Raw genomic sequence first — 26,546 nt, 5'->3', positions numbered from 1 at the left:
AAAAACCTCTAGGGCCCACCTTTCAGGAAACTGGCTGGGCTAGACCCCCAGTTCATCTGGATCTTTGATGCTACTAATCTATCTACCTCAGTCTGACCTGATGGCTTCCACTTCTGTACCACAGGGATGGAATGATGGGTCCTCTCCTGTCATTGCTTCTGAGCCTCCAGTAGCTACCCCTAAGCCTGAACTCTATAGGCTTCCTCTGCTGCCTTCAGGTTCCTGCTGTTCTTCTGGAAAGTTTTCCTTCCCATACCAGCTATGAGCCTCAGAGGCACAGGCAGGGTAGGGGCAACATCACCTACCCTCAGGCCCAGCCTAGGGTCTAGCACCAGGAAACTTAGTAACTCAGGAAGACAGGAAGAAAGAAGGAAAAGGGAGCAGTATGCAGGAAAATCACCAGCCAAGGAGGGAGGTGTTGGTGGCCAAGCTCAGATGACTACTCAGAGCATTCAGGGGAGAGATATACCCCCAAGTAGCACAGCCTAGATGGAAAGGAACATGCAAGGACCTTAGGTACCTGTCTACTCACAGGAAAGTTGTGCTATCTACGTGTTAGGGCTGAGGCTGCTCTCCTGACCATGCCCAGGCCCGCTGGACTCACCTATGCGCACACCTTTGGCATGCTTCTTGACAGCTCGCATCCACCCTGTCAGAGATAAAAGGGACAGTAAGTAGAGAGCATATGTCCAGTCCAAAGATCCAGACCATTCCTACTCCTCTCCTGGTTCAGGTCGACCTTATAGTCACTCCTATCTTCCCTCTATTCTAGTCTACTCCCTCTTCCTGCCCCTGGTCCCTTCCTCTCATCAGCTTCCCCAGATCTTCACAACAGCATTGGGAAAAACCACTCCTGGTCTAACAACTCCAAACCCAGCCAACCCTCTCTTGTTAATTCTGTCAGAGGCCTAATGTGGTTCAGCTGTGTACATTATCTAGGCCCCTTCCAACAGTGTGTGTCATCAGTGAAGTGTCCTGATGCAGCCTATCTTCTTCTTTGGACACCAAATGCAGAGCACTAGAGAAGAGACAGAAAAGGGGAAGCCAATCATTCCCTCCCAGCTGCCCACGTCACTCAGAGCCTGCCTTCCTATACTCACATGTAGCCCTGGCATTAAAGAGAAGGAATGTTGAACAGCTCCTGGCACTGTAGTCAGCAAGGACAGGAGAAGGCTCAAATTCCCAGTGTCCTTCAATCTGTCATCTTCAGGAACAGTATCTCACCCCCTGTAGCTGACCAACCTTTCAGACCTCACAGTGGTGACCATCTCAGGGACTGCCTTTACCTGGCAGGCCATTCCTCACACTCTGACTTCACTTTGAGCCCAGCTGTGTGGTGTGAGACAGCAAACTACATGTCTATCATATTTACACTCAGTTACACACCTAGTCACACTTGATACCTCTCAAGGTTACACTCCTACAGTCATATCCAGAGTCACACACAGACAGGCCTTGAATTTGTAATTCTACTGCTTCAACCTCCTGAGTAGAAGGGATAACAGACCTATAATAGCAGAGCCACAATCGATATATTTATATACAATCACACTGATACTCATTAGTCATAATACATAACCTAGCCAGCTGTGGTGGTGCACACCTTTAATCCCAGCACTTGGGAGGCAGAGGCAGATGGATCTCTGTGAGTTCAAAGCCAGCCTGGAGTTCCAGGGCAGCCAGAACCACATAGTCAGACCCTGTCTCAAACAAAACAAAACAAAACAAAACAAAGCAAGTATATAACCAGAGTCACATACTCTCAGACACTCAGACCGACAGACCAACAGACACACATACACACTACACTTTTATACTCACACAGACACATTCACACTATCATATTTAGCCTTCAGGGCAAATACAGATAAAAAGGAAATAGAAAAACCTTGGTCCACATCATGGAGGCCTGTGATTTCAAACATCTCACGACCACGTCTCTTCAGCTGCAACCAGACTGGTGAGATCTGTGTGAACTTGCTCCCAAAGACCTTGGCAACATCATAGCCATGGCTGTTCCACTGGCAGAGCAAGGAGAGGGCAGACAGAGAACAAGTAAATACATACCTGCATGTCTGGGATGCTGTCACTTGATGCTTCAGACATGCCCAGGACAGCCATCAGTATCAGAGCTGGGCTTGAGCTGCCACCAGTCCTCTGCCTGAGATTTTCTTTTCCACTCTGCAAAACTACTGGGACTGCAGCCCACTCTCTGGGATTCCGGCTCATGTCCCTTCACCAGGGCTCTACAATTCCCCACCATGAACCAAATAGCACTAGAACCCTCCTCTACACTCAGGAAGCATTGATGGGGATCACCTAAAACCATATGGAGCAAGCCCCAAGAAAACCCTCTGACATCTTCATGTGAGCATCGCTCCTACAGTTTCACAGCAGCAGGATCCATGGGCAGCAAAACACCAGCCACGAGGACAGCCCTTTTCTGTACCACAAAACTCTCGACTTACCGGAGTGACATAGCCTAGGACCTCTCCAGCAAAGTTTCTTTCCCGAGCCCTTGCTGAGCAGTAGCTACGATGTTCAAGAACCACATCCTCAGCTTTGACATCCGTCACCACCAGTCCCCGATCTTGGACAAGTTTATCCGAAAACTGAGTCTGAAACAAAAGGGAGAGGAACAAGCTGTCTGACCTCTCAGCACGGAATGTGGCATTCGAACCAACAGTGACAGCAGCCAGTCTATTCCATTTAGCAATGGACCATGTCTCTGTATTAACATGGAACTGCTGATCTACCCTTGTGGGAAGAGGATTAAGGCCATAGCAAGTGACTTATTTCAGAAGGGTTCTAGTACCCACTAAGCACAGTAGCATTTTTCAGGGGCTATTCAGCCCTTACTTTGGGCTGGAGATCTGGCAGAAGTGGCTCCTTTTACATATGAAGTTTGGTATTTAGCACTCAAACCACTGGATACCCATCAAGGTACCCAGGTCCTACACTGAGGATGTGTCAAGAACGTGCTATCCCACAACCATGCCAAGTCCCTGACCAGGAAGCTAATATATCTGCCTCTCTCTGACCTCTGCTCCTAGAAGTCCTCCATCAGGTTCTCACCTTGCCAGTTCTATCCACTCTTTGGGGGCCCAGCTCAGCCTTCTCTAGTAGCGTTTGATTCCCTGGTCTTTCTATGAGAGACACTGTCTTAGGGTTTCTATTGCAGTGATGAATCACCAGAAAACCAACTTGTGGAGGAAAGGGTTTATTTGGCTTACACTTCCATCTCACTGTTCCTCACTGTTGGAATTCAGGTCAGGAACTCAAACAGGGCAGGAACCTGGAGGCAAGAGCTGATGCAGAGGTGATGGAGGGGTGCTGTTTACTGGCTTGCTCATCACGGCTTGCTCAGTCTGCTCTCTTTTTTTTAAAAAATTATTTATTTAGGTATATAAATATACTGTAGCTGTTTTAAGACACACCAGAAGAGGGCATCATATCACTTTATAGATGGTTGTGCACCACCATGTGGTTGTTGAGAACTGAACTCAGGACTTCTGGAAGAGCAGTCGGTGCTCTTAACCTTCTCCAGCCTTCAGGCTGCTTTCTTATAGAACCCAGGACCACCAGCATACGAATGGTACCACCCACAATAATTGAGAAAATGCCCCACAGGCTTGCTTACAACCCATTTTATAAAGCACCCCCCCTCCCGGCCTACCCACCCCTACCCCCGGTTCTCCCAGACAAGGTTTGTCTGTGTAGCCTTGACTGTCCTGGAACTAACTCTGTAGACCAGGTTGACCTCAAACTCATAAAGATCCTTCTACTTCTTCCTCCCAAGTTCTGGCATTAAAGGTGTGTACAACCCCCATCCTAGTGTGGACACATTTTCTTAATTGAAATTCCCTCCTGTCAGATAACTTTAGCTTGTGTCAAATTGACATAAAACTATCCAGCACAGACAGAGATGCCCACTGTATGGGTCATCTGCTCCAAGATACAAAGCATCTATAAGTCCAGGCCTGGGTCATAGTATGGTCCTGTGTCAGCAGCCTGGCCAGCAGCATGGAGACTGTTGGACCTAAGGAGTTAAGTGGATGGGGGCCTAACCTTGGGTTTGCAATCCCTAGGAATATCCCAAAAGAACAGCACAAGGGCCAGGATGGAAACACAACTTGAGCTGTAAAGGAGAAAATTCAACAACCATGGGATAGGAAAGGCAAATAGAAGAGGGAAATTCTCACAGGACACAGAGTCTGAGCAGGGAAGGTAATGGCTGTAAAACCACATCTTAGCAAGCTCCATCCCCAGAGCCATACAGGCTGTCTGTTGGGATGTCAGAAAGCTGTGTAAGGAGCCAAGTCTTTCCTATGTCCTGATTCACAAAGATCCTAGCCAGAAAGGATAGGTTAGGTTTTAGCCACTGTGGTCACCTTGAGTTCCCTACCTTTTCCAGCAGCAGCTTTGAGGCAGCTTTTTTGGCATCTGACTTTGACAGGGTGGTGTGAACAGAGCCACAAACCAGAGCAAGCCAGAGGACATGAAGAAGGGGCCACATGGTGGGCATGTCACAGCAGGAACCAACCTCTGGGTCTCGGGGGCTGCAGAAAGAAAGAAGCACATGAAGGCGGACGATAAGCACAGAGATGTGGCATGAACTAGACAAGTATATTTATACTAATAGGCTTGAGTTAGTGTCCTTACGCCAGCCCTGGTTACTTTGAGGTTCCTCTGCCTGGATCACCAGGTACCCTTGGACAACTACAGGCTGTCCAAAGATGCCCTTCTGACCACAGCCAGTCATCTAGGAAAACTGGCTCCCACATTCCCCTCAAATCAAAAGAAACCTCAGCCAATTTGTAAAATAATGAAGCCACAGAAGGTAATTGAACAAACTATGGGCAACAACTTATGTAATCCCAGGGTAGAGAAACCTTTTTCAAGTATTTCAATAAGGAGAGAGAATAGAAAAGAGAGCATCATCAAAGTTTAATATTTAAAAATGTTCAACTTTCGGTGCTGGAAGAGTTGGCTCAGAGGTTAAAAGCACTGCCTTCTCTTCCAGAGGACCCCGGTTCAATTCCTAGTATCTACATAGCAGCTCATGACTGTCTATAATGCTAGTTCCAGGGGATCTGACACCCTCACACAGATGTACATGTAGTTAAAACATCAATGCACATTAAATAAAAATAAATGAAATTTTAAAGCTGGGCACTGTGTTAAGTGCCTATAATGTTAGCTACCAGAGAGACTGAAACAAAAAGCATGCTTGATATCAAGGATATTATAGCTAGTTGAGGCAACATACCAAGACCCTGTCTCAAGACTTAAAAATATCCAATGTAAAACTTTTATTTTGGAAATATAAAGCAAATTTAAAAACAAGTTAGTCAGAAAAACTTAACTTGAGACACATTTGACAAATTCCTACCCACAACTATCCATAAAATTCAAAGAAATCTTACAAATAAAAGTGCCAGAGATGGTAGCACATGTCTGTAGCCCAGAACTTGGTTTGAGGCAGGAGAATCAGGAGTTCCAAGGCCAGCTATGGGTATGGAAGCCAGCCTGCCACTGGAAACTCTGTCTCAAAAATAAGTAAACAAATACAAGGACATCCAGAAAACAAGATCCCACTATACAAACAACAGGGTTCAAAATACTGAGATACTTAGAGATACCTAAAATTTTAGATACCTAAAAATGAAAGAAGCAAACACAGATGAGACATAAGATGGTGTCTCCACTCAGCATGTGAAGGGTTACAAAGAATGCTTCCTGGGAAAACAACTAACTCCTGGGCTAAGTGGGAATTCCAGCTCGGAAAGGCTTTTATGAATGACAATGTGGCCATAAATATTACAGTGTCCACCATACACTTCCTTCCTTTTACAAGTTTCACTTAAAGGATGTCCCACACACAGGAACTAAGCTTAGGGACTGGGTACTTCCGATAGTGGAGCACAGACAAGCATGGAGGTGCCTGTGACTGTCTGTGACCAACGTAAAAACACTACAGAACTGCATTTCCGCAGAACAGCCAGTTTCCTTTCCAATTCTTTGAGACAGGATCATGCTAGGACCATCTCAGCTAGCCTCCAACTCAAGATCCTCCTGCTGCAGCCTCCCAAGTGCCAGAATTACAGGCACAGACCATCACTCTAAGCCTAACACTATTGTTTTTATGTGCATATGCTCACACAGAAAAGCATGTAAGGAACAAAACCAGAAGCAGATAGGGAACTACTGGCTATCTCTTTACTTCTATTTTCTGCATTGAATTCTCATTAGTTGCACAATTCTCATTTAGATCTTAGGAAATTCTGAATAGACACTGCCCAGCTGGTCTGCCATTCCCTCAATGGGACTTCAAGACAAGGGATGCAAAAATGTATCCATCTAGTCTTGTGTCCCTGGTAATACACAGTCTACTAGGTTAAGTGAGGAGGGCTACAAAAGCTCAGGAACATTCTATGGAGGCCTCCAGCCCACTGCCCAACAGGTGAGCAATAAAGCTTCCCCCTGTGGTCAAGAGCACCTAGGGATGCCAGAACCTAGGTTGAAAACCCTCAGGAAGCCCAGCTAGGCAGGGTATGAGCCAATAGCAGTAGATTAGAGATAGGTCCACCCTGATGCCCTCCTGCCTGGTCCCATGACCTCCTGGATGATTACTAGTTTCCCTTCTGCTTTCTTATGCTGTCAATTTCCTGACACTGCTCCTGGTGTGGCCTGAGGAAAGCTGGGATTGTGGCAATAAGCCTCCAAGCTTTGATACCTCAGAACACCAACACACATATGAAGCTATGACTCACATGGTCTTTGAGTAAGACAAAGCAGGAAGATTCCACTAGAAAATAGCCTAGACCCGAGTCTCTGAGGACTCAGGAAAACTATAGAGAGCATAAAATAATGCTGGATGGTTGAAGCCTCCAGGAAAGGCAGTGATTGTTCTAAAAGCTGGCTGTTTAGAGGAATAAGATCCATGACTCTCTCACCCTAGTCTCCCACTGCACCAGCTTCTCCCCTATGACAAAATGAGAATTAATAGATAACTTCCTGTATCTCACTTTACCCAAGCTCACCACCTTGTCCTAACAACCGTGAAGCTTAGACTCTGTGGCCCATACCCCCAGGGAATGGAAAATCCTAAGCACAGTACCAGGTTGAGACCAGTGGCCCAGAAAAACTCACAGCTTGCCCGGTCAGTGGGACTATGACTACCCGAGCTCACAGGGATGTTGTTAGCCTCAGCTCCTACATAAGCAAGGCTTCTTGTTCCTTGGGTGAAAAACTGGGTCACAGAAGAAAAGAAGAAAGTTGATGTAAGTAGTCCAGGACTGAGAGTATGCCCAGGTGCCCTGTGATCTTGGGTTTCTACTAATTTATCTGTTGCCTAGACATGCAGCTGGCCATTGTTCACACTGTCTAAAACCCCTCTGCCAAACACCTCCTTATCCCCTGACCTCTGACTTTATACCTATAGGAAGAAAGGGAGAAAGATGTCCAGCCAGTGGCCCAGGCCTACAATCCTACTACTTGGGGCCTGAAGTACAAGTTTAAGGCCTGTCTGTACTACAGAGTACTAAACTAACCTGAGCACTTATCAAGACCTTTTCTCAAAATAAAATTGTGGGGGTTGGAGGGGGCTGGAAATATAGTTCAGTAATCTATCCAGCACTTCTCTAGAATGTATGAGGCCCTGGGAACAACTCCAAATACCCACTCACCAAAGAGAGGTGGGGTGTGCTGAGGAGATGGCTCAGCAATCAAGAGTATATACTGCTCTTATAGAGGACCTGAGATACGCATTTATGTCAGGTATTCACAACTACCTATAACCCCAGTTCCAGGGGATCTGATACTCTATTTTTATTTCTATAAATACCTGCACTCAGATGCTCATACGGAGACACAAACATGTATGTGTGCTTTAAAAAACAAAACCTTTTTAAAAAAGGTGGGGTCCTAGCCAGACATTGTGGCATAAACCTTTAATACCAGCACTCGGGAGACAGAGGCAGGGGCATATCTAAGTTCCAGGCCAGCCTGGTCTATAAAGCAAGTTCCAAGACAGGGCAGTTATATAGAAGAACCCTGTCTAAAAGATGGAGTGGGGAGTGACCCAACTTTCTAGACTACTAGGGTGTGCATGGGTGAGTCATGTTATGATATGCAGTAGTCCAAGCTAATGCATCTTCCATGGCTCCTACTGCTCTAACAACCATTAGGGCAAATTCTCCATCATGTTCTTCACATAGCAGACTCCTAGGGTCTCACAGCATTCTTACATCAAAATGTGTTTGGTCTCCAAGCATTAAAAACTATCCTTTGGGCAGAAAACCCTGTACACAGAGTGGAATGTTATAAATTTGGTCTCCTTGAGTCTTTGCTCTAGCTTTATACCAAGCTAACAATGGAGAACATGCTATATCTGGGCCTATAAATCATTCCCCACTGGAAGATTATCTTAGTGAGGCTGACAAAGTTATAACAGAAGCTTTCAAATGTTTCTCAAGCAGACTCAAAGCAAGAAATGTTGGGTGCTTCTTACAAAGAAATGTATTAATGTGTGCAAATTGTGTGTACAAACCTGCTGTGCATGTGCAGAGTTAAAGAAGCTAATTGTTTACTTTGTGGTACACTGTCCACTTCAGTTCTCTCTTAAGAACTTTAGGGGGCTGGAGAGATGGGTCATCGGCTAAGAGCACGGGCTACTTTCACAGAGGATCTGGGTTCAATTCCCAACACTTACCAGAAGCTCACCACCTTCTTCTGGCCTCTGTGAGCACATACATACACGCAGGCAAAAACCACATACACATAAAAATAAAGTTGTTGAAAACATTAAATGGGGAAGAGGGCACTGGTGAGATAGCTCAGTGATTAAGAGCATTGGCTATTCTTTTAGAGGACACTTTGCTCCTGCTTTGGTATTGCAGGACTTGAGGAATGCCAACGGATGTGCCCCAAGTACCTTTTACCATCACGGCCTATTCTTAGTTTTGTAGGGCTAGGAAATTAAACTCATGGCTCCCCATATACTAAGAAAATACTGGGCCACACTTTCAGCCCTCTCCTTTCTCTTAATAGATCCACTGCTCTTAATAGCAAGTATAATGGCCATCCCACATTTTCACTTTTGAGAACAAATTTTGGAGAGAACTGTTCATATGAAGAGGTGGGTGAGTGTATGGTTGGAAATGAAGGTGACGTAAGAAGCAGGATGATCACAACCCCAGGTGATATTTATTGACCATATGCTGCATGCCAAACCTGGTGCATTACCCACAAGTTCTCTCCACAGCCCAGGACTCAGGCAGGTATCAGTGTTATTCCCATTCACAGATGAGGAGAGCAACACAGGGGTAGCCCACCAAGCTGTGGGGCACGTGGCTACCATCCCATCCCAACTGTACAATGCAATGCAAACAGGACTGTGATAAGATGGCTCAAGTTCCAGTTCTGTCACCAGCACATTGTCTCTGGGCCTCCCTGGGCTCCAGTCTAGAGACCTGTGGGAAGTCCTGTGAAAATTCTCCATCACAGAGTGTTCAGGATTTGAGGCTTCACTGAGGGCAGGGCCTAGCCTCATGGACCCAGCAAACTTGAAGGGACCCACACAACTTGCTGTATACCCTCCTACCTCAGGCTTCCATTCTGCCACATAGAGCTCATTCGCTATGCCCGGCAGCCACTATGGCCTCCCTAACTCATTTGCATACTCATGTCATCTTCCATTTGTGGCTCCACACGTTATTCACACTAACTCACACTTCTGATATCTCTGACTTCTTTATCTTACATCCTGGTTCTTGTCTATACCCCTTTATACATCACTCCTCCATATACAGCTACACGGACACACTTACCACTCACATTCATTCCTGTGCTGTTCACATATGCTTTCACACATTCTTTTGCCCCACCCCCAACCTCTTTTGTGGAGACAGGGTCTTGTTATGTAGCCCTGGCTGTCCTGAAACTCACTACATAGATGAGGGTGGCCTAGAACTCACAGAGACCCATCTGCCAGCCTTTGCCTCCCAGGTGCTAGGATTGAAGTCATGTGCCATTGACACTGGCTCTCTTGATTTTATGCAATGGCTTTGTGCTCTCTCTCACATTCTCATATTACTGTTTGCTCTGAAGCTCCCTTACGCTGACACACTTGCGCTCACACTTCTACTAAAGAACACTGTCACACTCTTTTATACCAGCTCTCATCCTAACAATCTCTCACCCTTGCTCACACTCATCCCCACTCGCTTTCTCACCCTAATAAAATCACTGTTCTCACACCTACTCTCACCCATTCTGGCCCTCACACTCCCTCTCACTCAGACTCGCTCTCTCACATACGCCCTTACTCTCACACTGACACGCTTGCTTTCTCACATCTGCTCATTCTCCACGACCTCCCACTCACCCTCACATCTGTTTAGTCTCACACTAGCTTATTCTCACACTAACACAATCGTTCTCCCCCCTCAAACCCTCTCATTCTCACACGCTTCCTCACCCTCATTCAAAGCTCCCACATTCACTCTCATCCGTGCGCTCTCCTTCCCGCTCACACTCTGCCCATTCTGTCCCGGGAGAGCCTCGCTGCCCGATGTTCCCGCATCAAGACGCGGAATATGAAGCAGTCCCATTGCCGCCACTGCCGGGCTCACCTTCATGTCAGGAGACCGGCCAGACCCATCAAGCACGGCCGGAAGACGATTCAGCAAGCCGGAAGTCCCGCCCACAGACTGCCACACGTTCCCGCTGCGCCACGCCAGCTTCCTAGATGCCTTGCGCACTGCACGCTGGGATGGGGCGGGGCCGAGAGTGCTGGAGGGCGGAGTTAGAGGCGGAGCCTCGTAGCTGCAGGTAGAGTGGAGAAGGGCAGAGAGTGGGTCGGGATCTGTCAGTTGGTTGAGGACAGAGCCCGGTGAGCATGGCGGGTACTGCGTAGTCCTGAGTGCTGTTTCCGCTCCTGCAGCTAGTACCCTGAATGTTCAAAGGCCTAACGTACAGCAGTATTGTGGAGTCAGATCTCGAGATCCTCGCAGAGAACTTGGTGGTGGTGTTTAGCGTTTCCTGCTCCGGGGTTGATGTCTGGCTGCCTTAGCACCCGCGCTGAAGTCCACATCATGTCCACATAAGCGACTACCAAGGCCTTAAGGGTCTTGGGAACCCATCCCTGTCAAGTATGGGTGGCGCGGGTCACTATGTGCATAGTCAGTTCCGTGGTCTCCCAGATGTGTCAGAACAGACTGCGCCAAGCCTTTGAACTTCTCTCCACATTATCCCCGTTGCCACATTTCTGCCACCATCCGTAGGTCTGCAGCGCCCACTACACTGTTTCCAGCAGGGACACTGCTCCAGGCAATGTAATGTCCTTCTCCAGATGGCCTTGCACAGCGAACGTTCTACCTATCCAAATCCCAGAGCTGTCTCTGTCCTCATTTCGATCTAGCAAATTGTTGGAGCTAGAACCCACAGAGGCAGAAAACATTCTCCCCACCCCCATCTCAGCTTTAGCAAGAGGAGCCCAGACACTTCTTCGAGTGGGTTGAAAGCACACGTGACCAGCATTTTTATTTTTCATCAGGCTGACTAGTCCCCACCCCCATCCCTTGCTGTTCCCAGCAGTTTCCTGCAGAAACCACATTTGGCCTGTCCACACCCAGTTAAACCCTCTAGCCCACTCCACTAGGGTCTGTTCCAGGATTCGCAGTACGGCTGTTTCCCCATTCCTGCTGCTGCAGAGGTTTCTCACAGAGCTGAGCTTTGTGTTCTTCCTTCCTAATCACGTTTCCTCCTTTCTCTTCCCCATATTTTCTGCCATCTGTCCCCCAAGTTTTTCTACGGGGCGGGGCTGGGTGTGTATACTAAGGCATGCTGAGCATCACCCTCTGCTTTCCCGGCAACCAGTTCAGCACCCTACTATGAACAAATGCCCAGAGTAGTGATTCCAAGTGCGCAGAACTCTGGAGAGGTGGATGTTCTGAGAATTCTACAGTCCTAGCAATACTAAAGAGACCACCATTCTTTTAAACCAGCGAAGGCATTTGGATCCAAAGGATGTCAGAGGTCTTTGAGCTAAAGACTTGGCAAAGTCTACTAAGGATTCCATTCCCAGTCTGTGTTGCAGCCTCTAAGAACACAAAGGAGAGAAAAACTAAGCTCAAGACCAGCTCCTTTTCAGGGTTCCATTGGGTTCAATTCAGAAGCCTGTTGAGTTATCCCCACAAAGTCTGCCCTGCCCCCCAGCTGCACAGCTGGACCAAGGTGCCAAGATCCTTGGTATGTGTGTTTAGGTGAACACTGGCATTTTTCCCCCTCCTTGGTGTTAGGAGTGAACCCAGAACCAAACATCTACTTAGCAAACACTACCACTGAGCTACGTCCCCAGCCCCAAAATGACTCCAAGTGGCTACCCACCTTTTAGTCACCGAGAAAATACAAAAAGAGGGGTAGGAAAGTCTAAAAGAATCAGAACCAAAGCATTAATGATTCTGTATTAGTGAATCCATTCCACTTTTAATGTTTTTGGAGTAGTTAAGGTAACCTTAGATTTCCTGTATTTATTTATTTTTTGTTTGAAAAAGATGCCTTTTAATTTCATTTATTTATGTGGTGTGTGTGTGTGTGTGTGTGTGTGTGTGTGTAGCAAGCAACAGGAGGAGGCATGTGGAGGTCAAAGGACGACTTCTGGGAATTGGCTCTCTCCGTCCTTCATGTGGTTTCTGGGGATCCAGCTCAGACTGTCAAGTTTCTAATCAAGCACCTTTACCCAATGAGTCAGCTCCTTGGCCCAAGGAATTAACTTTTCAAAAAATTCAAATTCTTGAGATTCCTGTGATATTGTTGCTCATTTAAACAAAGTACTAAAAGGGGGGTTGCGTTTTGGAAATTCAGGCCAGATGTGCAAGATGTGCATGCCTTTATAATATCAGCATTTAGGAGGCAGAGACAAGAGGAAGATAGCCACAAGTGCAAGGCGTGCCTAGGTTAAATAGCAACACACACACACACACACACACACACACACAGAGAGAGAGAGAGAGAGAGAGAGAGAGAGAGAGAGAGAGAAAGACAGAGAGAGACAGAGAGAGAGAGAGAGAGAGAGAAAGGGAGGGAGTTTGAAATATTGAAAAGGCTTATTTAATTGTGTTTGAAGTAGAGTAAAACATAATGCAAAGGCATCCAAAAGTGATTGTAAAAAGGCAGGCATAGTGGCTCATAACTGAAATCTGATATTCAAAGCCAGCCTGGGCTAAATGAAACCCTGCCTATAAATAAACAAGCAAACTGAATCCTAGTTATTTACCTTAATGTAAGTCTAACTCCCCTGGACAAAGCACTAAACCAAACTTCAGTCAGCTCCTCAGTCTTTGTTACCACAGCAATGTGGGATGTCCTGACCTGAGGTATGGGACCCAGGCTGGTGTTCTGAGGCTGGCTTGAGCCACCATCTACCTGCAGTTGGCACTGAAAAGTAGACCAGAGCAGTGCAGTTGCTGTTCACCCAATGGGCTTTCTGCTACCAACTGAGATCTCTGCTCTTGTTCTGGGAACACACCACCCTCATGCACATGGCCAGTTAAGGATCGTCAGCCTAAGCCTGCTAAGAGGTGTTCTCAACAGCGTCCCTAGGTGGGGTGAAGGTAGAATCCTAGTCTTGAAAGTGGCTCTGTGCTACTCACTTGCCAAATCAGCACCAACAAGCCCCTGCCTGACAGTGAAGACCCATGTTTCTACTATGTTCTAACCAAGGTCCTTGGCCTGGGTCATCAAGAAGGCGTCTGTTTCATGCCACTCCTAGATCTGGAGACAGCCCTGTGCAAAGGGTAGAAGTCCAGAAGGATGGGAACATTCCAGCACTTCATGCTACAGCTCCCTCTCCCATTGTGAACAGAAACATCCCTCTCTCAGTGCTGGAATAAGCAATTCCAGGAAAGAAGGAAGGAGGAAGCTTCTGGAAAGAGCTCCAGGGCCAGCACAGCAAATTGTTTGTGCCCCCCAAGGCTGGCCTGGCTGACCTTGGCCAAGATGGTTGCTGTGTATAGGTGTCTGGTCAGCAGCTGGGCAGCCATATGGATGGCATGTGATCCTATACCTGCAGCATTTGGGCTTTGCCAAGAACTGCTGCTTCAAGGTACCTGCAGGGGAATTTTTTTTTTTTTTTTATGCTTCATAATATTCTGAAAGTAACCCACAACCCCAAACTAAAGAGAAGTGGAGGCTGGGTAGCAGCAATAGGCAAAGGGGCAATGTTTCTTATTGGATGATTATGTTGAATTGTGCCCCCTCCTCAAAACACTGCAAGTCCTAATTCTTATAACTTTTCAGTGTGACCTTATTTGTCAATCAGAACAATGCCCATATAATTTAATTAAGAACCTTGGATTAAGGATTAGAGTAGACCCTAAATCCAGTGATGTGAGGAGAGGCTGTCCTTATAAGAGGATGAGAGGGAGTTTTGAGACAGGTAGGAAAGCTGTGTGAGGGTGAGGACAGAAGGGAGTAACACAGCTCTGAGGCTAGCCACCTGCACCTACCTCAAGGCCTCCAGGAGAATCCCACCTGTATGCTAGCTTTATGTTGGACTTTTGGCTTCCAGAACTGTGACACTCCTGTTGTTGGTTAGCATTGTATTAGTTACTTTTCTATTGCTGTTATTGAACACCATGACCAAGACAAATAGTCCATAATGGTGAAGTGAATGAAGGGTGGAGAGATAGAATCTTGGTCCACACACAAGGGTTTGTAACCTCAAAGCCTTCCTCCAGTGATACACCTCCTCTAACAAGACCATACTTTCTAATCCTTCTCAAACAGTCTAACAGAGGACCAAGTATTCAACCATATAAGCCTGAAAGGAACCTTCTCATTCAAACCACCATATTTCACTTCCTGTACCCATAAGTTCATAGCCATATATACCAGAAGACAAAACACATTTAGCCCAACTCCAAAGTACCCATAGTCTTTCTCGGTCTCAACACCCTTTTAATGTCCAAAGTCCAAGTGTCTTCAGAGACTGATGGAAATCTTTTAATTGAAACCCCATGTAAAACCAATTTTTTTTTATACTTCATAATATTCTGAAAGTAGCCTACAACCTCAAACTAAAGGGAAGTGGAGGCTGGGTAGCAGCAATGTATTTCCAACTTCCAATGGTACAGAATATATATTACCATTCCAAAAGGGAGGAATTGAGGCTTAATGAGAGAGAGAGAGAGAAAATAAATTGGACCAAAGTAAGACTGAAACCTAGCAAGGCAAACTCTTTTACTGTACCTATATGTTCAAATCAAAGGGCTTATTGGTGGCTCCTTTCCAGCTTTGCTCTCTTTCCAGATGGTTCCACCCACTGTGCGAAGCTCTTCTTGGCAGATATCCCACAGCTCTGGCCTTTCTAACACGTTGGATTTCCAACACAATTCAGGCTTTGGTTCCACAGCCTCACACAATGGCCCTTCAGAGCTCCCATGCAGGACTTTGTGCCATCCACCTGGACTCAGTGGCTCTCCTGAACTGTGAAGGACTCCACAACTCCTTATACATGTCTCATGCCCCTAAAGCCTGAGCCACATGGAAGACACTGCCAAGTTTGACAAGCAACTTGGAGTGAACTCTGGACCCCTTGAATCACATTTGTAAAGGCTTTGGTTTATTGTTGCTCTTTAGGAGTATAAATTTCCTTAGGACCCTTTCCTCCCAGTCACAGGGTTAGCTGGCTGTGGTCATACCCTAAGAGTACCACGTCCTCTCTTCCATTTTGGGTAAGGACTTTCTCTGATTTCATTTGTCTTTCAGCACAAACCTTGGTTTCAACATTGAATTTCCTGGTACTATTTTTCTTCTCAAATTGCACTTTTTTGTATTTCTTTTTACTCAACTTGTTTTTTTCATGGTAGATCTGCATAAGAGGAATTACTAGTAACCATGCAACAGACTTAATATTAAGCTGTCTTGAAATCTTCCCCAAAGAAATTAGTCCATTAATTTTCACTTTAGCTTCAGGCAAAGTATTAGGACAGAGGCAAAAGGCAACTACATTTTTTTTTTGTTCTTGTTATTTTTGGCCAAATTATCACAAAAATGTCTCTAGCCCAGTTGCTAATAGTGTTCTCTGAAACCTCCCCAGCTGAGCCTCCACAGTTTACAAGGTTCTCAGCACTGCTGTCTTCCAAGCCTAAAAGGGGGGCCCATTAAGATCTGTTTACAGTATGCTTTTCTGATCCAAGTTGAAAAGTCTTCTAATTTTCCAAAAACAAAAACAAACAAACAAAAATAATCTTACATGATCAGGTCTGTCACAGCAATACCCAACTCCTAGTACCAGCTTCTGTCTTAAGTTATTTTTCTATTTTTTTGCTAAAATACCACGACCAAGGCAGCTTAGAAAAGGAAAGTTTTTGTTTTAATTACAGTTTTAGAGGATTAGAACTCCTGATAGTGGAGTGAAGGAACAGTTGAGAGTTCACTTCCTGAACACAACCACAATACAGAGAGAAAGACAACACTGGGAATCCTGTCTTTTTAAACCTCAAAGCCCACTTCCTTTTCCAAGGAAGCCACATCTCCTAAGCCTTCCCAAAGGGTTCTATCAACTGGAGACTAAATATTCAAACATGTGAGCCCATGAAGGCATTCTTATTCAAATCACTACATATGCAATTTGAAAGGGGTTGATTTCTCAACAGCTCCAGGAAAATCATTCAATGGTGTTGAAAGGTGCAAAGCACTATTCCCAGTGTTTTGGAATTTTATTGTTGTTGCTGTTGTTATTATTGTTTATATGTGAACTTGACACAAGCTAGAGTTATCTGATTAAGAACCAAGCCCAGGGGACAGTTTCCTAATTAGTGATTGATGTGGGAGGGTCAGCCCATTGTGAGTGGTACCACCCCTGCCCTGCCCTGTATGTAAGAAATCAGGCCTAACAAGCCATGGGAGCAAGCCAGAAGGCAGCATTCTTTCAAGTTTTTTGCTTCTGTTTTTTTGTTGCTGTTGTTGTTTTGTTTTGTTTTGTTTTTTAACTCCAAGCTCCTGCCTTGACTCCCTTTCATGATTACCTACAAACCATATGATGAAATAAACCCTTTACTCCCAAGTTGCTTTTGGTTATGGTGTTTTATCAACAGAAGTCCTAATTAAGCCTGGTGTGGTAGCACATGCCTTTAATTCCAGTACTTGGGAAGAAGAGGCAGACGGATCTTTGTGAGTTTGAAAACAGCCTGGTTTACAAAGCAAGCTCCAGGACAGCCAGATCTACATAAGAGAAACCCAGGCTCAACAGGAAAAGGAAAGAAAGAGAGAAAGAAAGAAAATGGAAAAAAAGAGAAAGAAAAAGGGAGAAAGAAGAAAAGAACTTGAGTAAGATACTTAGACACCTTTCTGTGTTCCTTCCAGAAGTTCCTTTTCTGAGGTCTGTTTTAAAATGAGTCTATTAGCTGCCCTGGCTGAAGCCACAGAGCCAGACATAGGGACCTACCCTTGGAGTTAAATGGAATATTTCTGGATAGTTTTCTCGGGGATTCTGGAGGTCTGGGTCTGGAAATGAGGAGGCCTGAAGAGTCTCTGTGTCTCTGTCTCTGTCTGTCTCTCTGTCTCTCTGTCTCTCTCTCTCTCTCTCTCTCTCTCTCTCTCTCTCTCTCTCTCTCCCCCTCCCTCTCTCTCTCCTAAGTGTGAGTTCCTTCTCGTAAGAAAAGGTTTTAAGGGCTACGGACATGGTTCAGTGTTTAAGAGCAGTGGCTGCTCTTCCAGAGGTCCTGAATTTGATTCACAGAAACCAAATAGTGGCTCACATCCATCTCTAATAGAATCTGATGCCCTCTTCTGTCATGTAGGCACACACACATGGAAACAGAGCACTCATATAAACAAACAAACAAATCTTTAGAGAGAAAGAAAGGAAGAAAGAAAGAAAGAGATTTTAATCATACTGACTCACATAAACCCAGCTCTTTGGAGGTAGAGGAGAAGAATCAGGGGTTGAAGTTCAGTATACCTGAAAAAGGAGATTACCATATATTTGAGGCCAGCCTGAGCTACATAGTAAGATACAAAAAACAAAACAAAACAAAACAAAAAAAAAAAAACCCAACAACAACAACCCACCTTGGGGCTGGAGAACTGACTCAGAGGACCCCCCCAGAGGACCTGGGGATCTGCTGCCCTCCTCTGACTTCCAAGGACACTGCACACATATGGTGCACAGACTTGCATGCAGACAAAACACCCATACACATAAATAAAAATAAGAGATTTTTTTTTTTTAAAGTCAAGGAGGGTTGGTTTAGACGGCTCTATAGGTAAAGGCACTTGCTGTCAAGCCTAAGGACCTTTGTTCAGTCCCCAGAACCACGTGGTAGAAGGAGAGAACTGACTCCTGAAGATTGTCCTTTGACCTCCACACATGTGCTGTGCCTTCCCCACAAACTTGCCCCACTCCACAAAATAATTTATTAGTTGATTAAAGGTTAAAAACAAGCAAGCCAACCTTAAACACCAAGTTTTTAGGAGGGGGTTAGGAGAGAGGTCAGGCACTCAAACCAGGTCTCCGAATATGCATCTCTATCATGGCCTGTGTTGAGTAGTACTTAGTACTGCAGAGTGAGCAGACAGGGTTATGGCAGGTGTAACTATTTCACATGATGCCACTCGGAAAGATAGTTTCTCATCATACATGATAGAACTAAGATTTATTTACTTTTAATTGAATGTTTCCCCACATGTATGCATGTGCATGGTGTGCATGCTTGGTACCCGCGGAGGCCAGAAGAGGGTATCAGATCTTCTGGAGCTGGAGTTATGGAGAGTTGTGAGTTGCCATGTTTGGAAGGGAACCCTGGTTCTTTATAAGAGTAGTACATGCTCTTAACCACTGACCTATCTTACTAGCCCTGGTAGAATTCTTTTTTTTTTTTTTTCCTGGTAGAATTCTTAAGAAGAGGGAACAGGACACAAATGAACAGAACAACATCATGTGAGAGCCCGTGAAAAAGATGCTATCTACAAGCCAAAGTGAGAAGCCGTGGGAGGAGCCAGTTCTTGATCTTGGAATTCTAACAGTGTGAAAGAACTCCAGGACTGTGCAAGAACCAGTGCTTGCTACATTTACTCTAACCCACTGTACCACTAGTTATGGGAAGCACGAGAAATGAACACTATGCCTAAAGCTCTGTCATTGCCTGGCAATGCCTAGATGCAGAGAAGGCGGGGAAATGTAGCCTCCATTCTGGTGGTAACATGTCCACTTGGGGTTAGACTCTGGAGTTTACGTATTGTAGAAAGAAGACAACCTAGTGTCAGGAATTAACTATAATCTCCACCATTGGTGTGCAAGTCTCACCAGGGCCCTGGCACTACTTCCTGCTCAGCAGGTCCTCTTTGTGTAATGGCTGTAGAATGATGCAACAACCCAAAACCTCAGTAACTCAACTCTGCAGAGAGGCCTCAGGAGTAGTTCTTCTGTGGCTCTGGGGGAGCTTTCTCTTACAAAAAAAAATGTTGATTTTAGTGTGTGTACACATGCTTTTGTGAGTGTGCGTTGTCTCTCTGGGTATGTGTATGTGCATGCATGTGCTCTCAGAGGCCAGAAGAGGGTAATCAGATCCCGCAGAGCTGCTGTGAGCCTACTAGTATGGGTACTAGAAACCTAACTTGGGTTCCTTGGAAGAGCTGCCATTCACTCTCCACTGCTGAGTCACCTTTCCATCTCCTCAGTCCTGTCTTTTCTTTTTAACATTATTTTACCAGTATGGGTAGTTTGCCTCTGGGTAATGTCTGTGCACCATATGTGTGCCTGGCACCCATAGAGCCCAGTAGAGGACATTGGATTCCCTGGAACTAGATGGTTATAAGGCCACCTTGTGAGTGCTGAGAATCCATTCTGAGTCCTTGGAAGAGCACGTACTCTTAATTGCTGAGCCATTTCTCCAGCCCTCCTGTTCTGTTTAGAGAGGATCTCAAGGTAGCTAAACTAGCTTTGATGCTATAACAGTCATCCTGTCTTAACTATGAGATTGCCCACCAGTGCACTGTTTTTATATACATAGTGCTAAGGATCATCCTGGAGCCTTGTGCATGATATGAAATGCCCCAGCTCCATCCTTTTCCACTCTCTGAGAACAACTGGTAAAACATCTATTTAGAAGCCAGAGACAAGCGATGTATGACGGGGAACATCGAACTCTCTGCCAGCCCTTAACCCTGCAGCGTGGACCACTGGACATTCCATAAGGGAACAACAACATGCTTCTTATTTAAGTCACTATATCTGAAGCTTCCTTGATAATCAACTTGGCCTCTGTTCTCAAGCAGTTGACAAAACAAAAGGCTTTTAGCCAGGTCCACAGCTATGGGTGTGGCCTGAGCTGATGGGATCTGCTGCTGAAAAAGAAAATGTTTCCCTTGGAGTTTCCAGCAAGGAAATGACTGCTGATCTGGAGAGAATTTTAGCAGTAAAACCTGACATCAATGCTGACAGTGGGGCAGCCTGGGACATGACCATAGGAAGAGCTGTCTTTCCCCAGGAAAAGGCATCGATTTATCTCTTGGCTGAATTTACATACTTCTGTTTGTTTTGTCTTTTCTGTCAACTGTAAAACTGAGGGACTGGAGATATAGCTCAGTCAGTAAAGTGCTTGCCTGAAGAACCTATCCCTGACACAGGTACCTATGTAAAATATAGGTCATGCTGGCATGTTGTAAGCTTAGTACTAAGGTAGAGACAGGAGGATGGCTGGCTTCCTGGCCTGCCTGGCTAGCCTACTTAACGAGTTCCAGGCCATTGTCAGACCCTGTTTAGAAGATGTATGGCAATCCTGGGGATGATGCCCAAAGTTTATCTTTGGCCTCCACATGCATGTGCATGTAGATACACACACACACACACACACACACACACACACACTCGAGAAAAACATGGAAATATATAACATATATAAACAAGCATACATGCACATAATAAAAAATTTAAGAGTGTTCTAGGAAAAGCAGGGAGAAATTAAGAAGGTTTTTTATTTTCTAGTTTAGGTTTGGCCAACCAGTAGCCAATCCTATGTCCATTATCAAGTTTTGATCTCTTGGTTTAATTAACTAATTAATTTATTTATTTAGATTTTGATGCATGTATGTGTGTGTCTATGTTGGTGTATGTGTGTGTGTGTGTGTGTGTGTGTGTGTGTGTATACATGTGTAGAGGCCAGAGGAAAACATTGAGTCTCAGAAACTCAAGTTGTCTCCTTTGAGAAAGGGTCCCATCAGCCCATAGCTCACTAATTAAGCTAGACTTGTTCTCCACTGACCCCCCAAGGGATCATCCTATCTTCACCTCTGTCTGGCTAATTTTATGTCACCTTGACATAAGAAAAAGGACAACCAATTGAAAAAATGCCTGTACGAGATTGGGCTGTAGGCAAGCCTAAAGGGCATTTTAAAAATTAGTGATTGATGTAGAAAGCTCCCCACCCATCACCGTGTCATCCTATACTGGCGGTCTTTGGATTCTTTAAGAAAGCAGACTGAGCAAGCCATGAGGAGCAAGCCAGTAAGCAGCACTCCTCCATGGCCTCTGCATCAGCTCCTCCCTCCAGGTTCTTGATCTGCTAGAGTGCCTGTCCTGGCTCTCTTCTGTGACAAACTGTGAAATGGAAGTGTAAGAAACCCTTTCCTCCCCAAGTTGCATTTGGTTATTGTGTCTTATCAGAGCAGTAGACACCCTGTCTTAGGCAGCCCCTTCAGTACTGGGATTAGGGATGCCACCATGCCCAGCTTCTTCATATAGTTTCTAGAGATTGAAGCCCAGGTTCTTGCTCAACAAATGCCTCCAACTGAACACAGCTTACCCCAGCTCCATGTTTGTTGTCTGAGACAGGGTTTAAAATAACTCAGTCTGACCTTTGAACTTTCTGCTTAACTGAGGTTCACCTCCAAAGTTCCAATCTTCTTGCCTCCACTTCCCTAGTGCTAGGATGGTATATATTTGACACCATGCATGGAAAATGTTGACTTTATCTTCTTCAGTGCTATAAATTGAACTCAGGGCCTCAGACATGTTAAGCAGTGTTCTGATTTATAAAACACCAACCAAAAGCAACGTGAGGAGGTAAGGGTTTATTTGGCTTCCATGCCCATCACTGAGAGAAGGTGTAGCCAGAACTCAAGGCATAAACCTGGAGGCAGGAGCCATAAAGGAAAGCTGTTTACTAGCTTGCTCATAGTCTCCTACTTAGTTAGCTAGCTTTCTTATTTAGCCCTGGATCACTTACCTATGGATAGTGCCACCCACAGTGGGATAAGCATTCCTTTATTAATTAATATTCAAGACAGTTCTCATTCAGACATGCCCAAGGCTGATTTGATTTGGACACTTCCTCAATACCTCCCTACAACTATAGTCCTAGTACTTTGGTTTTCCTCTCAGATGAGTCTAGCCTGTCAAGTTGATAAAGCTAATTAGGACAGGCAAAAACTACATCTGAGCCAGGGGTTGGAGAGGTAATGGTAGAGAGGGGTTGGTGATGGTGGTATATACCTTTAATTTCAGCACTTGGGAGGTAGTGGTTCTCTGAGTTTGAGACTAGCCTGGTATACAGAGAGAGTTCCAGGATAGCACAGAGCAACCCTGTCTCAAAATACAAACCAAACCAACAAACAACCAAAACTCTACATTTGTGTTACATCCTAGCATTTATTTATTTGTTTGTTTATTCTTGAAGTAGAGTCTCTTTTATTCCAGACTGGCCTTCCAATTACTACTATTTAGCTGAAGTTCTGATTCTCCTGCCTCTATGTCTCAAATGCTGAAATTTTCGGCATATTGTGTGTGTGTGTGTGTGTGTGTGTGTGTGTGTGTGTGAATGTATGATGTCTTTGTCTTTTTCTATTTGAGACAGAGTCTTGCTGTGTAACCCTATCTGGTTTGGCATGTACAGCTCAGGCTGGCCTCAAACTCACGGAAATTCTCCTGCCTTAGCTTCCTGAATGCTGGGGTCTCAGATATGCATTCTTATACACAGATTCAGATTTTCTTCATTTATTTTCTGTTTTTGAATAGAGCCCATGTATTTTCAAGGTGACAAGTTCTTCTTTTAGATGCCGTGAATAATAAAACTGAGATGCCATTGCTGTCACAGCTATAGACGTGACAATCCATAACACTCCCTGAGTTTCACCCCTTTAAGCCTCCAGGCAGAGTAGTTAAACGAAGCCTAGGCTACAGACTACACATTGCTCTCAGAATCTGGTGCTGAGGGTGCCTGAAAAAGTAACACATAGAGCTGGGAATATAGCTGAGTTGTAAATCTTTCCTGGTGTGTGTGAGGTCAAAGGTTCAGTCCTCGTAAAACACACACAGACACACACAGAGACATAGACACATACATACATACAGACAGACACAGATACACACACACACACACACACACACACACACACCACACCTACCTAGCATCACTAAAAACAGAAATGCCTTCCTATAACTACAATCCTAGTACTTTGGAAATGGAGGCAGAGGTAGCAAGAGTTCAAGACTAGCCTCAGCTACATATTTAGTTCACCAGGCCAATTCCTCAGAACTTCTGAAGGTGGACCTGGCATCAGCACACACCAGGGGTGTTCACTCCCAGGGTCTCCACCAACTATCCTTTGTCCTACCCGGTGGCCATTTCTGCCTTTCTCAGCCAGGAGGCAGAAGGGGAGTTTTCATTGTATAGTCCAATGCTTTGTCTACTAACTCTGATCTTCAGGTGTTCCTTTCCTCAGCTTTGTTGATAATTCACCAGGAAGGGAAGACAGAGTAGAGATGTCATTGCAGACTTTGCTTCTTCTCAGCAGTACCTTTCTATCTCCTTCTCTGGGAAGCTCTGGGGTCTAGATCCTCACCTGTCTTTGGATCAGGGAGGAGCTAATGGCTTACACTAGGCATAAAATTCACCAAATCTAGAATTTTCTTGACCAACCAGGGACTTTAAGAGTCCTCTGTGGTGGTGCCTTCCCGACTCTGTGCCATTTTATGATGTCATAGATTCTGTGGTCAGAAGGTTGTTCTATTCCTTGGACCATGATCATCTTGGCTAAGCTCTTTTGAAAGCAGGAAGATTACCTTTACCACCATTTCTGCCAGCCTCAGGGGATTGTCTCCTGAGAAGATTCTGACTTTCTGTGTCTTATTATATAGTTCCAAAGTCAAAGGAGTGGCCAGGCAGTTTCAAGCACTGAAGTCCGTCAATTCCTTTCTTTTCCTTAATTCTAGGAATTCCTGGCATCTTAATTGTATTTGACAACAGTAGCAATGATAGGGATGCTGGGCTGCCTAAACTGGATATGTTTGTATCTTTCTACTATGTTAGATTTTATTAACAACAAATTTACAAGTCATATCAGTTTTACTTCCTGTAATTTACTAAGTAGACCAAATTCTCTTGACAGTAATTGACAACCACAGGTTCTTTCTTTTTCACTTGAAAAAAAATTTATCTGTATTAGTATTTTGCTGGCATGCATGTATGTATATAACATGAGTGACTGCTGCTCTTGGAATAGAGATTAGATCTCCTAAAATTGGAGTTATGGATGGTTGTGAGCCGCCATGTGGGTGCTGGGAACTGAACCCAGGTCTTCTGAAAGAGCAACAAGTGCTCTTAACTACTAAACCATCTCTCCAGTCTTCACAGTTTTTTTATACCAATCTTTTATTTTTGGAGACAGGATATCACACAGCCAAAGCTGTCCTTCAACCTGCCGAGGAACAGAATATGACTTTGAACTTTCTAATTCTACTGTCTCCATTTTCCAGTGTTGGACTTACATGCACTGTCATCATGTCCAGTTTTATGTCCTACTGAGCATCAGTATATGATGCTTTGTATAGGTTAGGCAAATACTCTACCAACTGACCAAAGAAAGTGTTGTTTCTTTGTTTCAGCATTATTAATATTAACTCACAGATCACACAATTCATGACACCTACCTTTACACAATGTCAGAAAGTAGGTTAGTTACAGAATGGCTAAGAAAGAGTTAAAGGGAGCTGGGTGTGGTAGCACTTGGAAAGTGAAGGTAGGAAAATTAGGAATTGAAGTTCATTCTTGGTTTTATAGAGTCTGAGGCTTGTATGAACTACAGGAGACTGTCTCAAAACAAAACAAAATAAAACAACCCCCCCCCAAACAAAAGCAAAAACTAACCAAAACCAAACCTGAAGACAGAAACAAAAACCAATATACATTGCATAAAAGAAATAAATGAGCTGGAGATATGGTTCAGTGGTTAAAAGAACTGGCTGCTTTTACAGTTCTCAGCACACACATCCAAGAGATGAAATGTCCCTTTCTGTCCTCTGCAGGCACCAGGAAATACATGGTGTATATACATTCATCTAGGTAAGCACTTATGCCCGTAAACTAAAATCAAATCTTTCTTTAAGATAACAACAACAATAACAGTAAAGGTTGTGCTGGCTAATTTTATGCCAAATTAACACAAGCCAGAGTCATCAGAATGGAGGGATGCTCAAGGGAGAAAATGTCTCCGTAAGATTGGACTGTAGGTAAGCCTGTAAGAGCATTTTCTTATTTAGCAATTGATATGAGAAGACCCAGCACATTGTGGGTGGGGACACCTCGGGGCTGGTGGTCCTAGGTTCTATAAGAAAGCAGGTTGACTTAAGCTTAGTGTGGCTTGCCTTTTATTCTAGCACTTGGCATTTGGAAGGCAGAGGCAGGCAGATCTCTGTGAGGCTGAGTCCAGGGCTCTGTAGAGAAACCCTGTCTCAAAAAAACAAAACAAAACAAAACAAAAATAATGGGAGGAAGAGAGGGAGAGGGAGAGGGAGAGGGAGAGAGAGAGAGAGAGAGAGAGAGAGAGAGAGAGACAGACAGACAGACAGACAGACAGACAGACAGACAGACAGACTCAAGAGGCAGAGGCAGGTGGATCTCTGAGTTCCAAGCCAGTCTGGGTAACTTAGTGAAACTCTTGAAATGAAAAGTTAGAGATGCTGGTCTTGGTGGCACATGCCTTTAGTCCCAGCAGTTGGAAGGCAGAGGCAAGTGGATATCTGTGAGTTCAAGACCAGCCTGGTCTCCAGATTGAGATTCAGAATAGCCAGGGCTACACAGAAAAAAACCCTGTCTTGATAAAACAAGAGAGAACTGAACAAACTAAAGCCAAGTTTGAGGTTCTTGCCTTAGTGGACTGTGACTACAGATGTATAAACCATGATCCTTTTCTTCCCCAAATTGCTGCTTTTGATTGTGGGGTTTTATCACAGCAATAGTAACCCTAAGAGTGGTAAAGAGGCCTCTGAATTCACAGAGGTCTTAATGAAGACAGGCCGAGAGCTTATGTGCATGTGGCAGATAAGATATTACAAACCCAAAGGGAGAGCTGCTGGTGACGTGCAGGAGCAGGGCCGTGAAGGTGAAGGGCAGGACTGGGTCCAGGTGGAAAGATGATTTCAGATGGACTGATGGACAGACTGAAACTGGAGTAGGCAGTGACAAGTTGTCAGATATCATGCTAAACCAAAGCCCCAGGGGACAACAAAGGAATGTTTTTGTCTATCCATCCCTTGAGGCAAT

The 26,546-nt window shown here is 44.9% G+C and overlaps 1 protein-coding gene across 1 annotated transcript in view; it reads right to left on the bottom strand.

Annotated features, from left to right (window-relative positions):
* CHID1 (chitinase domain containing 1) overlaps positions 1–10,687 on the bottom strand; it is a 37,873-nt gene extending 27,186 nt beyond the window's left edge. Inside the window, exons 1-5 of the mRNA XM_080911690.1 lie at positions 10,635–10,687; positions 4,406–4,559; positions 2,469–2,618; positions 1,889–2,021; positions 605–649 (exon numbers count right to left, since the gene is read on the bottom strand). Coding sequence (XP_080767816.1) covers positions 605–649; positions 1,889–2,021; positions 2,469–2,618; positions 4,406–4,525 — 448 coding nt within the window. The 5' untranslated portion in view covers positions 4,526–4,559; positions 10,635–10,687. The remainder of the gene's footprint in view (positions 1–604; positions 650–1,888; positions 2,022–2,468; positions 2,619–4,405; positions 4,560–10,634) is intronic.
* Positions 10,688–26,546: the final 15,859 nt, after the last annotated feature.

The sequence above is a fragment of the Micromys minutus genome (genome assembly GCF_963924665.1).
Source record: "Micromys minutus genome assembly, chromosome: 2".
Classification (NCBI taxonomy): domain Eukaryota; kingdom Metazoa; phylum Chordata; class Mammalia; order Rodentia; family Muridae; genus Micromys; species Micromys minutus.
This window is presented reverse-complemented; position numbering and strand designations above follow the sequence as displayed.